Here is a 14,729-nt window from a genome sequence, read left to right as displayed (position 1 = left end):
GCGAGGGAGCCAATCGCACTCGAGAATTTCGATCCGGATCGGGCTTGATCGCGATCAGAAGCGGCAGTGTGACACGGGTATAACTCTGCACCAAGAACAGATATAGCACTTATGTAAACTGCATCCGTTAGAACATCCAATGTTCACAAGGATTTTGCAAAAGTCCTGCTTGCATGCATAGTAGGGGTGTACTTTAGAGCACTGACATGTAATGCATCAATTTTGTCCGCTTTATATGTGCTAGTAGATGCAATTTTCAGAATTGGTATATCATCTTGTACTGCGGAGTTCGTTGCGAGCTTTGTATAGTTTCGCTTTCTGAAAGTTTAAGATGTTTAACACTTCTTACTAAAAATGTCGACGGGCACAGTAAAAAATTCGCTTGCCACAGTCACTAGATTTTTACTTTTTCTTTCCAATGCAACAAACCATCAAATTTGCTGAAGTACGTGGTTGCCGAGAAAAATGATTTCTCATTTCCCGTGAACTTAGATATATAGGAGCCCCGGCCCGAGCTAAAGGGGGCTTAGCTAAAGCTAAGGTCGATCCCTAAATAAAGCAATGGTAACTTTTTTTTTATCTATATACAGACCTTAGCTATAATGCTTCTCAACGGCGCCATGTGTCTATTGCAAAGAGAAACTACGACTCTGTTCGCGCTTCCTTCCTTCGCCGGCAAGAGCGCTGCAGTGTTTGGGTCAAAAAATGCAGAGAAGAGATTGGATATACGACCGGATCCGTTACAGGCATACGTAGCTGTAGAAGGTAGATATACAAGTTTTGAGTAAGATTAAAAACGATTAAGGATATGTATGCAAAATGCCAGAATTAAAAAAAAAGGCATGTATAGTAAACCTGATTAAATCAAACAGGCTAGTGTCACATTTGTCACCTCCCCGCATGGAGGAAGGAAACCTCCCCGCTTCAAAGGGGATGCCATGCCAACAACTCATCATCATCATCATCAAGCGGGATATGAGGCCCGCCCTGCGCTTACGTATTTCGCAAGGAAAAGCTATCGCCTCTCTTGCACGATGCTGTTCAGCACGACATACGATTTCTGCCCCATCCTCAATTAATGACACGGATTTGGGAAAGTACTCGCCTTTGTAGCTATATATATATACGAAGTGGTTCGTTTGAGAACGGAAGGGTTAGCGCTATCTTCTGCAGCCCTTGAGAGAGCACGGCTCAGCGCCAACGGGGTGGGGAGTGTGGGAGAAAAAGGAGATAGGAGAGAAAAGGACTGCGACGAAAAATGTAATTCCTCATCTCCAAACCGTTGACGCTATCGCACGCGCTTTTTAGAGAAGTGGTTGGACATAGCTGCGCCGACATTTAACAGCTAGCTAGGCTTTCCCTCTTTTGTGACAAGTGATAGGACCTCACTGGACCGGCATATTGTATAATTGGCTATAACAGGCTTACCTTGTTTTCGGGGGAAAAAAAAAACAAAACAATCTGCGCATATCCGTGTATTCACCGCGTAAGTAGGCGTCAGTATAACGTACTTGCATTAGCAGGGGCCGGGAGTGAGCTTTGCGCCGAACCAGCGCTTTCCAGAGAAGTAATTGCACCTGACTGGGCCGTGTATAATGTTACAGGCATGCCTATTTTTCGCAAACAGTCCACCGCCCTTCCACCCTGGTAAGACGGAAGCCCAGAGAAGCTGGCGCGAGCGGCTTCACGTTTTCGCGCCCCTTCGCGCTTCTGTGCGCGTTGGCGCATCCTTGAATTCCCGCTCTTCCTCCGAGCGAACGACACGCGTACGTCCCATAGCGAGTGCAAATGGAAACTACTGAGTACTGACAACAGCGCTAGCGCGATATCTACGTCACGAGACAAAGGGGCACAACGATTGGTGGGAAGTGCCGCCGTCGAGTATCGCGACACTTGTGAAAGATGCATCAGCAGTGGCGAGGGGTGTAACAATGGGCCATCCATCATCCGGTTTGGACACCTGTGCTAAGGCACTTTACACATAAACCGACATATATCCGTGTAGTTCAAGGGCGCGTTACAGGTCCCGGAGCCCATCACCCGTAGTCCACAAGGGTATGTGGCATTGCACTTGGACCCTTTCTGCACAATCACCAGGATCGGCCCACATTGTTGGTCAATGTCGCCGGAGTCGATCCGCCAGATCCTAGCCATTTACAGCTTCGCTGTAATAGTCAAACTGCGCATATCCGTTTATCCATGACGTGAATCGGCGTCAGCACATGCATTAGCATGGGCATTGATGTATGCGCCGAATCGGCGCTTTCCAGAGAAGTGATTTGACATGGTGGCGCCGACATTGTAACTAGGCTTACCTTTTTTTCCCGCGAAAGCCAATCTGCGCCTATTAGTTTATCCATGGCGTGAATTGGCGTCAGCAAGTGTATTAGCATGGGTAGTGATGTACGCGCCGAATCGGCACTTTCCGGAAAAGTGATTTAACCTGGCTGCGCGGACATTGTCTCTTACCTTTTTTTTTTCTCTCTCTCTTTTTTCCCCCCGCGTAAGCCAAATCTACGCATACCTGTTTAATTATGGCGTGAATCGGCACCAGCACGTGAATTAGCCTGGTGAGTGATGTATGCGGCGAGCCCATGGAGCAAGCATTTTTTCAGGAGGCGAAACAGTGCTGTCAGGCGTCCCGATAAACTCAATCGTCACGGCGAAGGGCACTTAAGAGGGCACGGCGCTGACGCGCCCTCCGTCATTCAAGTCAGCTCGTGGAGAACGGGAGGTGGCGCGCGGCGCGCTCGCTGCTTGAAGGCCATCCGGCTTCGCATCCGGGACCATCCCCCGCTTCTACGCGTGAATGGATGCGCTCGTTTCTGATACCGGCGCTTACTTCCCCAAATTTCCAAGCAGCGACACAAACAACACACTGCGGACACTTGACCCGCAGAAGCAGGCTTAGCATGCTTCATGTATTTCATGTCACATTCAAGTGGTTTGCTTTTTTTAATTTTGGCGAATGGAAGACAAGTAGCCGGGACAGTGCGGAAATATGGAAGGCATGGTGTCTGGCAACAAAACAGGCCATTTCGGCTTGTCTAGAAAGACTTCGCCCTTTCATCACCATCATAAGCCTATATTTATATCCACTGCAGGACGAAGGCCTCTCCCTTTAGTTTGCTGTAATAGAGATGTGCGTCTCGCAAACTTAGTCGCAAAATGTTAGGGGCGTTAGCTCTCGATGTTTCCTTGGAATGGCATGAGCACGGACTTTTACCTTTTCCTTGGATGCGTAGCCACTGCTGCAGTTCAGCACAACATATTTCCGCCCCATCCTCAAATATTGCAGATTTTGGGAAGTGCTCGCCTTTGTAGCAATGCAAAGAGCGTCTGCGCATGTCTGAGAAACCGGCACAATGCAGAAAGAAGCCCGCGAGAATGACAGAGACAGCCTGCAAACAGCTAAGAAAACCACAAGTTGGCTTGTCGGTGCACATCGTGCCCGAACTAATTTGAGCGTTGCCTCCCACGAATTCACATCGCATGTGAGTGAGTGAATTCGTGGAGCTGGCAGAAGTAATCTGCTCAGGGATACTGTTGGTAGCTCGTTTTAGGGTCAGCACGGCATGCAATTTGAGCCGTACTCGGCAATTAATGCTGCCAAAATGTCCGTCGCTTATGTTTCTTGACATTAGATTGATTGAGAGCTGGGAAAATTTACGAATATGGGACGATATCACAATAGGTGGTGTTCAAATTCATGCTCCATAGGGTGGCACCCTCTGTATTTTAAATGCGAATCTTAAAGATTATGGTTTTGCTGGTTGAATGCGACGGAAGCGATCTTGAGAGCCGGAAACACGTCATAGACGTCGGGTTTTAGATACCGATTTTTGCGCGTTGGCCCTACAGAAGAGCATGTAAACAATGGGAATGCGCCTGCAGCGTCATCTGTCGTGTTGCGACGAAAACTGTATTTCCTACTCGCAAAATGCATGCGCCACCTGCGCTGTCTCAGCCAGACAGATTCCCCTCCTAGAATACTTCTTTCTCTGTGATTGTAGCCTACGAAACTGTCAATTGGGCTGCAAGCTTCCGAGTTCCAAATTTGCATAAGACTGCTCGTGCCTGTTGCGACGTCTCCGCACAGCATTACTAGGCAAAGGCTGTGGATGAAGCTTTCTGTAATCATACAGGTGGCACAAGGTGTAATGGTGTGTACATCGTATTATAATGCATCAACTGCTGTCTTACTGATGCCTTTTTTTTTTTTATATGTTTAGGAATGTCCTTCTTGGTAACGCAGTTGAATAGCGACTCCTTAATTCCTCTATACCTTGTTCCACGAACAATCTACAATTGCAGAGAATGAGGGTACCGGTAAATTTCATCAAACAGAGAAATCTGGCTTGGCAATCAGTTTTCTTTTTTTGATCATAATTCAAGTTTGAGATAGAAAGAAGCATGAACAGAAAATTTATTTAAAAATGAAGATGAGCTGCTCAATGCATACACTTGTGAGCAGATGCGTTCCCAACACATTGCTGCCTTGTGCTAATGAAACAAGTACTCTACTTCGCGCCTGTTACATCAAATATGCCACAGTTTGTCCCAGAAACTTGCAGAAAGTACAGGTGATGACTTAAGCTGGACAGAAGGATCAACAAAGTAGCAGCCATGGCAACTAAATAGGCTGCAGGGGACACTATAGACAGTACTGTCAGAACTGATGAAACTTGTCTGTTATCTACTTACACCGGGCAACAGCAAAAGCAGTAAGAGGTCACATGTACGGTAGGTCTTTTGATATACAAGGTGCAATAATTTTCATGACCTCTCAAACAAATTTCAAAACTTCAGGGAAGCATGGTTATAGTACTTTGAACTGCCTTATGCAATGTGGCAATCATTTGAAACGCATTCCAGGTTCGGTGCTAGTATGCAAATTGATGCCAGGTTACTGCAGCATTAAAATCATTAATGCAACACCAGTTACTGTTGGCAACACTAATCGCAATTACAGGCGGGTGCAGCCACTAGTTCTGATCTCGTGATGCCACTGGTGTGATACAATCAAACTTTACATTAATCATCTGTATTCGCCGAATGCGTAGTCATCAGGCTGTTCAGTGGTGGTGATTTGACAAAAGGATGTACAGGTGTAACCCTACTATCTTTGCAAAACTCGCCACACACGCACTGCTGGCATTTTACCTGTGTGTATTACGAGATTCTAAAGTCATCGACATGACCTCCTGCAGGACAATCATGTGACTTCAGACTCTCGGGTGGGGGAAACACCATTCAACAAAACTGGCACAAGACTACTGCCAGTGAAGTTGGTACCATTTGCGAACAGGCTGCACAGTACCTCTCGTATTGGTGTTTGCTAGCAACCAGTGCTGTCATTGTGGAAAACTTAGCTGCTGCTTGAAACTTTGTTACTCATTTCTTGATGAAAGAAGTGAGAGTCTTGCTGTGTTGCAGGACCAAAAAAAAAAAAAAAGATAGACCAGCCACAACATTTTTTTTTTCAGTTGTGCGAAAAATCGAGATCAATTCATGCCCTTGAATTGTTTGGAAAAGGGGGAGGGGAGGGTGGGGGTGGAGAAATGGCTGAAGTACAAGGTGAGAGAAGGTAAGCACAGTAGCCGGCACTGTCCACAGCAGGTTCAGTCCTGTTCCATAGCAGACTCGTCAGGACTCACTGCCTTCATCTCCTCGGCTGGCGGGTCCTTCTGGGCAGTGCTGTCAGCAGTCGTGTCCATGGCCTCTGTCTGACCATCTTCTGTAGGTGACGCGTCTGCCTTTGAACTCTCCTGCGCAAGTTGAGCACAATGCAAACACTTTAATTAAACACATGTTGGAATGCTAAGTGGTTAACAAAAGGTTGGCTGTGTGAACGTGCACGAACGTTTATACAGACAAGGACGTGTGACCAGTCCATCGTGTACGTCTTGCGGGGGGGGGGGGGCTGCGAGACACTTCAGCACCTGATATTGAAGTGTCCCGCTTTCATTGCGCAACGCATATCGCTAGTGAGGGACTATCATCTCCTTGGCCTGCGGTGTACGACACTAGACGACTGTTTATACCTCAGTGGTTGTGCGTCTCGACGTGATTAGGCTCATCACGCTCTTCTTACTTTTCTAGAAGCAACGAACTTAGGGGCACATTTGTAACCCAGCACCTATTTCTTTTACATTCTTTAGTAGCTTGACCTGCAGGGACAGGCCCTACTGTATGTTTTAGTTTATTCTTTGAGATTTGTCATCTCGCTCTTCCTTTCCTCCTTCCTATCTTTCCTTTCTATGTTTCTCTCGTCCTTTCCGAAGAGTAGGCAGGCGTTGTGCCCCTTCTGGTGGCAGTTGCCAGCCTTGCTCCTCGCTTTCTCTTTCCTGTGTATGTATGTCAAATAATAATAATAATAATAATAACAAAAGTTAACATGCATAAGTGGAATGTAGCAACCTGTGGGAACACAAATACTGGACTCTCGTGTTCCTCGCATTGGTAGTACATTAATGTGACTCCAACGGCACCCTTGAGTTGGGTTGCACTGATGCGGAGCCCACTCAATATAACAGCCAGAAAGAGCCTGTTTAAGATGGACGTTCGGTTGCTAGCTCCAGCTGCTAGTTAGAGCAAATGGAGGCCACAAGTGGAAATGTCGGCGCTGCTGCTGTTGTAAGCATGGCAGGCACACACCGCTGGAAGACACACACCGCACCAACGATGGAAGCTGCAGCAGCCATGTGATTGGAACCATGTTGGACCTTGGTCACACTCCCAGGTTCAAGGTGAGAGCACCTTCAAGTGCTCTGAATGTTATCAGATGAATATGTTCCAAAAGAACAATTTTGGCCAGCAGAATGTAAAGGGTGCTGCAAGAGCACTCGAAGGTGACCAGTTGTACGATGGGAGAGTCGCTCTCATGAATGAGTATTATTGGTTGTTGACCAGTTGGTGGCTCTTCCAGCCTCCTTCATTTTGCAATTGAGCACAACAGGAAATGCTGGTGCGAGGAAAGCGGTGCTGTCAGTAGCTAGTAATGCAAAGTGTCCCTTTCTTGTATGGTGCAATGCCGATGCTTTGTTGCACAGCAAGTGTAAAGGGAGGTGTAATGCAAAAATGAGCACAACAAAATATAATAAGAATGCTAATTCATCATTTCTGCACCATTTCCTCAATGATGACTTTGGTATGCGTATAACGTGTGGGATGAGTTGTGGCTCTAGCCTGACTTGGGGACACCACACCACAATTGATTAAAGTGATCAGATCAGAATCTTGATTACGTGGTGGCTAGAGGCCCAGTGCTTCCCCAAAGAAAACACTTGGCTGGTAGTTCATTCAAAGATGGCAAGGTTTCATCTACGCCAAGGAGTACCACATCGAGGCCACAGCATTTATTGGAACTTGTTTACACGTACAGCATGGGCTGTGTACTTTTGACAAAATTTGTACTTCAGCCACCGCACTACAGATGGGCCATCATTCCCAAAATTCTTTGGCTTTCTCCACCACCTCCAAGGGATAAAAATAGATGATTTTAGGATGGTTCATCTCGCGCATTAACTTGTATGAACAGCATCGGGTAATATGTTACAAAGCCTTCTGCTCACCATAGCTTCCTCTTCAACGCTATCATCCATTGACGCCGATGTCGAAGATGGCTGTTCCTGCTCCTCCGTTCCCTGTTCTTCTATGTGCGTTTCAGGTTCAGGATGAAACTTCTTCAGTGGGGGCTCCTTCAGTTCTTCCTCGCTTTCTGGCATTTCAGAAATGCTGGAGTCACAGCAGTCCGCTTCCAACGAGCCTTCCTTAACCACAGCCAAAGTTTCTGCCGGTTTCGGCTCAGAAGCATCAACTGGCAGGGCGTCAGCTTCCGAGTGGTCCTCTGCCGAGACGGATGGCTCTGCGAATCAAGAAACAGTGCATTTACTAATTGATTCGGAGTAAAATACATAATGCGACAAATTTAAATGGCCGAATGCAACAAAAAGTTCGGCTGTGTAAAAAGCTTGGCAGTGCAGATATAAAGCAGCCTCCAAGCGAAATTCCACGTTTGAAATAAGAGTGGACATGTCATAAAAAGATAGCCAAAATACTTTTTTTTTGATGCCAGTAAAAAAAAAGAAAAGAAAGCTATTACTACTAGCAGGTAATAACAAACAACTCAAAACGTTGAGAACAAGCACAGGGACTGCGCGTGACCTCAGAACAGGTGGTGCCCATGGCGTGCTGAAAATCTCTGAGGCCATAGTCTGAATTTTGTGTCTTATCTGCTAACCATAAGGTGCACGCCCATCGTCTTGTTTAGACACTATTTAAACAAATTTTGACATTTATCAGCCCTGCAACTTTGCCAAAACAGGTTCAAAAGTAGTATACACTCGTTCATAACCAATTCAGCCAAAGTGAAATTTTGTTGCAGTTGGCATTTACTGTGGTGAAACATACGTGCACAGTGTGCAATTCTTGTGCTTAATGTGACTAGAACACAACTGGAACAGGGTGGCACACAAAACTTCAGAGTATGAATACCTTTCCAGCATCAACAGTTACCAACAGAAAGTGTGAGCCGGCTGTCTGTCAACTGTGGGGCAACTAAAAATTGAATTCTGGGGCTTCACGTGCCAAAACCACAATTTCATTATTAGGCACCCCGTAGTGGGAGACTCGAGATTAATTTTGACCACCAGGGGATCTTTAACATGCCCCCAATGCATTGGACATGGGTGTTTTTGCAGCAACTAAACACGCCAATGTGAAAATGCTGAAGGACCTGTTGCCTAAGACATTAGCAGGCTTTCAATTCAAATACTATTAGTTGGCAATATGTTCCAAAACATTTTACAAATTTTTTATTTGAGAAATCAAACAAAAATTAGGACTCATAATACTTAACGATTTTAAGTATGATAATTCATGCTCTTGAGGAAACGTGACCTCTTCCGTCATTGTCGCCTGATGACACCCTACAATCAACATCAAGATCTTCTGAAGTTCTCAAATAACTCGAATAAAAAAAAATGTGCAGCGCAAACTAGACGAGGACAAAGAACACAATGACAGGATGAACGCCACGTCCTGTCCTGCTGTGCCAGTCCTGTCGTGTTACTTGTCCTCATCTAGTTTGCGCCATGAGCTTGTTTATGACCCCCATCAACTAGCTCAAACCAAGATTCTGGCCGAACAAATTTCTAGAATTTCTGCATCGCTAAAAAAATGTGCGGGCTTTTTATGCCGGTCTGTCCTGTCCTAAAACAAGAGACACAAGCAACACCGATAGCCGATGTTTTGTCAAGCTATCTGCAGCGTAAAGACAAAACTTACTATAATATGTTGGTTTAACTAACTATTTAGCAGATGGTGCCACCAGTCTACAGAAGTTTAACCTTCACAAATTATCTCAGGCATGGTCAGGGCTGTGCATCGGTGGCCAAACGAGGAGACACTGCTCTTAGGAGCCGAAAATCGGCCCAAACACCACCTCACATTCCTTAGCTCCAGATTGGTGTAAGTATTTATTTTTCCTTGGTTGAATCCAAGAATCATCCTTGATTGATTTAGCTTTTGCCATAATCACCATGAACATATTGTGAAATATTTTGTCAAACCAGCATTTCTGAAGGTGTCACAATTATGGAGTGATAGCTCTGGTTCTACTTAACCTATTGCAATAATGATATTTCTGCCAGAAAGATACAGTTAGAGAGTGCAGTAGCCCTATAATATGAACAAATATTACAGAAATTTTCAAAAAGCAACAATTTGTCCTGGGTGTTGCTATGGATGTCTTTACTATAAAAAGTTTGACATGATATAACTATGGCACAAATCAGTCTACAGCATTCGTTCTTGTAGCACTGCAAACTCTGATCACTCACATCATTTCGATATGCCAGTCTCCCTCATACAACCAGTATTTCACAGAGCTAACCTCCAAAACTAGCCCCGCAAAAAAAAAAATAATAATAACTATAATATTTCAAAAACAACTTGTTGCACAGAAAAATCAATTGCCCATTTGAAATCAGTTTGCCAAAATACATAAGCAATGCAAGTTTGATGAAAATGCACCCATAAATAAAAAAAGGCAAGACCGTTTTTAGGGTTAAAAAAAAAAACACTCACCTTTCGCTGCATCATCAGATGACGACTCTTCCCGAGTGCCAGATACATCTGCAGCACCACTTTCGCTCGATGCTTCAGCAACCTCCTCAGTTGCAACGCCTTTATCACACGTACTTGCTCCTGATGGTGCTTCCTCCACAGGTTCTTCATTATGTGTAACAGGCTCCTCGTCGCTGGCGGATGGTGCAGACTCTATGCTTTCTACTGGTGTATCCACTGCGATTTCTTCTGCAGGTTGTGGCTCTGCTTCTTTCTCAGCTTCGGCTTGCTCAACTGGAGCTGAAGGTTCAGCATCTGCTTCCTTTTCGCACTCTGACGACTCTGCGTTGGTCTGCTCGGCGGAGCCTGATGGCTCAAGTTCTTGCTCTTCAACTACTTCTTCTGTGACTGGCTGCGGCGCTTCAGCTAAACAGATAGACAAAAAAGATGTTTTTTTTTAATAATTCTACTCCATTGGTGTGATTTCGCAACATACCTTTACTACACTCCCGAGCCACTTGCTAATATAAAAACTAGCATATTAATACAGAGACTGAACGTTTTCTCCTTAGTCTACTGCTGCCAGGATTCAAGCTAGTAGTGAAGACTAAGTAACAGCTAACTACACATTTATCAGCCGCTCTAGTGATACGGCACATGTTCAGCACATCACTATGTTACAAAATGTGCAACATAACAATGAATACACATTTACCCAATTTTAATGTGCCCCCACTTTTTCTGGGTTCTAAGTGAGTGAGGTTCTAAGTGAGAAATTAATGTGCCCCCGACTTGTCACATGAAAAAAGTATAATGCCTCCAGTTTTTGTGACAAAAGAAGTACAACAAAATGTAAATTTATTCACAATTAATGTGCATCTTTGCTACCATTAGACAGCCCTCTGTCGCTACCTATGGCAAACATCACATCCTCTGTGCGGTCAACTTAGTCTCATAGTCCGCATTTTCTTAAAAGACTCCACAACAATCGCTCACAGGAAGTGGACCAACCACTTTGCCAGCTAGCCCTGTGACACATGCAATTCTATGGAATGCCAAACACATGTGACGTAGATCTGTTGCCGCCAGCTTATCGTGTAATAACTTCGTCTTATAGCCTTTAGTAATGAAAGCAGCATTCTATCGATGCAAGGAGTTGTTCTGTCATCTTCTGACGACTCTGGCTTGGACGGCTGGTGGTTGCGTGTGCCGCAAACATGGTATTGGTTTTGTATCAGACTGTTAAGCTCAGAGAAACTTCCGACCCATTTTCTTGGAGAAAAAGATGCAGTCAAGAATAAGAATCAGATAACACAAGCAAAGGGCATTTCCATGCCTCAGTTAGGAGTACAGCAAAACTAGAAGCACCGCGTGCAGTCAATCTGCTGAGACAAAGCGCAAATGCCATGCAAAGAGCTCACACACACCCAAGCTTGCGTCGTCGGCAGCAGAAGACGGAACCTCAACGTTGGTACCGGGGTCATCGGCACAGATGCCCTCATCTTCACAGTGACCATTTTCCCCTTCCATGCGATTGAGTGAGTCCTCCGTGGTGTCAGCGAAATGGCCATTGATTCCACCATCTTCCACTCCAGGAATGCCGTTGACCATCGGCGTTGCAGCAGCATTAGCTTGCTGTAGTGCACTGTAAATAGTTAAGAAGAAAAAGACAAAAGCTTTAACTATGACATTACAACATCGAAAAAAAGCTTCTCAGAATGTGAGTTGCAAGATGCTGCGGCTGAAGAGTGACCTAACTGTAAAGACAATTTAGTATTAACATTACTAAAAAAAAAAAAAAGAGAGAGAGAGAAAGTACCCGTGTTTGCAATAAGCATGACAATCACAGGCAGCATGTGTATTTTCTTGAACCATTGTTACAGTTCACCTTCAATCCCAACCAGCTGTGCTATCTCAAGTAAAATATGCTTAGGCAACATGTGATTTCTATACGCAATGAAAAACACTCTACAGAGAAATATAATGAAGACAGCTTAGCCTTAAAATTTCACATCAGGATACCACAAAGCCTGCGCGGGATCATTTTCCACATTCCATCGGCATTATTCCACAACTCTTAAATGATGTTCTTAAAGCTCTCTCTGTGGCTTAATACAAAAGACTCCCAACGTTCCCTGAACTTCATGCTTCAACTTGGAGAGTACTGTCATGACTGCCCAGGGGTAATATAGCTGGCAATGAATATTAGCTTGTGGCAAGCCTTTCGAAAAGTGAACTTACGCAAGAGACTTTGGTTCAATTGTGCTCACAACCAGGACATTCTTCTCAAGGCCACGCATAAACTTGTCCGTGCGCTTGTAGTGCTTCCTAGGATCAACCACAAGCTCGCACAACCGCTGGATGGTGAATGGTGCACTGCAGTACAACATGGGGAAAAATAATTAAATTAAAGAGTACACTGAACAGAATGCATATCCAGAAAAAAATATGGCAAATCAGTTCTGTGGAAGTCTACAAAGTGGAGGTAGATTCACGAAAGGAAAAATTGTCATCGACCAAGTGTCAATTAATTCAGCCTTACTCTGCGACTTGGGAGACAGAGCAACTGTCCCAGAGAGACCTTGGTCTTGGTTTCAATTTTCGGACCAGGACGACTTTCTTTTTTTTTTTTTGTAAATTGCGAAGCTTGCTTTCTAAAAAACCTGTGCGGGTTTGCTTCGTAGCTTCACGCTAAGATCGGGTGGATGACAATTTCCCATCTCCAGGAAAGAGTGTAAAGAATGGCAGAACAAATAAAAGTGTCAAAAGATATCAACTGAAGGACATACAAAATTCACAGTACTTACCGCATCACAATGAACAAGGTTTTGGTAGCAACTGACACATGTGTCACAAACAGGAGCGTTCAATGTTTACCTACCTGTTGAAGCAATTGACGGCCTCCAGGACCTTTTCTTTCATTTCATCGTACTTGAACACCTCCACGTTGGGTAAGGCAGGTAAGTCGTCTGTAGGCGAAACCTTGTGGAATTCGTTCATGACAAGTTCCAACTTTCGACATAGCAGTGGCTTCAACTTGTGCCATGGGAACCTGAGGGGAAACCACAGCGACTCTGTGACATGCACGCTGCCAGCTGTATAGCGCGCGAGGAACGAACCACTTCTCCCATAACTCCAGTACAACTAGAGGCAACATTCATAATCGCCATTGGCACCGCAGGCTGTTATAATGAACTCAAGCAAAACAATACCTCCAACCAACAAACCGGCAGTTGCTGGAGTTATTTCAAAAAACGCTTCGAGCGCGAAGTTGCGATTACATGACACCGAGTTATTGCTTCACAACAAGGCAAACTAACTTTACAAATGCTACCACCCCTGGCAGTGCAGTTTGCACTAGCACCGGTAGAGGCCAGCGAGTAGAAACACAATGTAAACGAAATCAGCGAGAACTGCGGGCACAATATCTATTCCCTCGTAAATAACTCGATACCGTTGAAGACCAACCAGTGTGAAAGGCCTGCACTTACAGAGTGTCGCCAGTCTTCGCGATGTGGCACAGGTACTCGTCGAGGACCGAAGGAATTTCAGCGGGCTTTTGGCTCACGAAATCTGTCAAGCAAATGAGGCGTGAGATTAGGATGACAGGAACAAGACCACCAGGAAAGTTGAGTGACATCGGGCGCGGGCCAGTGCGAGTGTGGCGCAGCCGATGAACTCGGCATGAGAACACAGTGGGTCATCGACGCCCAAACACCAAAGCCCAGTGTGAGCCCGTCAAACATGGAAATGACAGCCTCCGGTCACAGCGGGGCCAACTACGAACGGGGGTCCGCCGCGGCACACTTACCAGTGAGCTCGTCTAAAAGGGCCTCTTTGCTGCTGTTCATTTTGCAGCAGATCGGTCCGTTTTTTCCCAACAGTGCAAGCTTCCAGGTCCACGGGGAAGCACACGCACATGCACACACACCGCCGGCAGCTGGGAGCTTCCTGACGACAACAAAAAATATGGCTGCCGCACAGTCGTCGTGACGTCACTTCATGGCGGCTGCTGCCCCTGGTGACGATAAGCGAAGTCGGAGCGCCTTTTGAGGCTTTTGAGGCCAACTGTAGCGAGACATACGAATGAAAGTAGGTCGAATGCGGTGCTACAAGCCAGACAAAGAGCGTTGAGAATCACACGCGATTTTGGGGGGTTTAGCGTTCGCAGCGCCATAATGGACGTTTGTGGAGATTTAAATTGTAATTAATTTACGTTGTCCAGGAAGTGGTTTTGAAGTGATTTCGGCAAGCGTTTTTGGTGGGTTGTTGTAAAAATCATGGCTGGCATGCACCATAGAGTTCCCTAAAAAAATTTTTTTAAAGAAAACTCTGGTATGCGCACACAGCTGGAGAAGCACCGTAGCGCTCGGAAAACTACTTTCCGTTACCTTGCCAGCTATGCTAAAGTGAGCTAGAAGAGCTACGCTTTCCAGTAAAGCTCCTGATCACAGAATGACAGTTGCCAAGTGCAAAACATTTCTGAAAAAAATATATATGTAATTTACGGAGCGATATGGACCTTGGCAATATGACTAATGTGATCGTTATGACGGTCAACAGGGCTTCATGCACGAGTGTCCACCATCCATCCCCCCTGTGCAAACAAGGAGCCCTTTGTTGCAAATCACCTATAAATATCCTGCCGAGCAGCTCGGTTT

At 45.4% G+C, this 14,729-nt stretch overlaps 1 protein-coding gene across 2 annotated transcripts; it reads right to left on the bottom strand.

Moving 5' to 3' along the window:
• Window positions 1–4,408: 4,408 nt before the first annotated feature.
• Window positions 4,409–14,051, bottom strand: LOC119431014 (serine/threonine-protein phosphatase 4 regulatory subunit 2-A). 2 transcript variants are annotated; one of them, XM_049657081.1, is made up of 8 exons: window positions 13,880–14,051; window positions 13,560–13,641; window positions 12,950–13,120; window positions 12,310–12,444; window positions 11,544–11,713; window positions 10,090–10,494; window positions 7,575–7,867; window positions 4,409–5,768 (listed from the first exon to the last, which is right to left on the bottom strand). In XM_049657081.1, the coding sequence occupies exons 1-8, from the start codon at window positions 13,917–13,919 to the stop codon at window positions 5,622–5,624; spliced, it is 1,443 nt and encodes a 480-aa protein (XP_049513038.1). In that variant the 5' UTR covers window positions 13,920–14,051; the 3' UTR covers window positions 4,409–5,621. The 2 variants fall into 2 exon arrangements, with proteins under 2 accessions (XP_049513038.1, XP_037554411.1); XM_037698483.2 differs by having other exon boundaries at window positions 11,496–11,713; window positions 13,880–14,050.
• Between the last annotated feature and the right edge of the window lie 678 nt (window positions 14,052–14,729).

The sequence above is a fragment of the Dermacentor silvarum genome, chromosome 10, assembly GCF_013339745.2.
Source record: "Dermacentor silvarum isolate Dsil-2018 chromosome 10, BIME_Dsil_1.4, whole genome shotgun sequence".
Taxonomy (NCBI): Eukaryota; Metazoa; Arthropoda; class Arachnida; order Ixodida; family Ixodidae; genus Dermacentor; species Dermacentor silvarum.
Note: the sequence above shows the minus strand (reverse complement) of the source record. Positions and strands in the feature narration are given on the sequence as shown.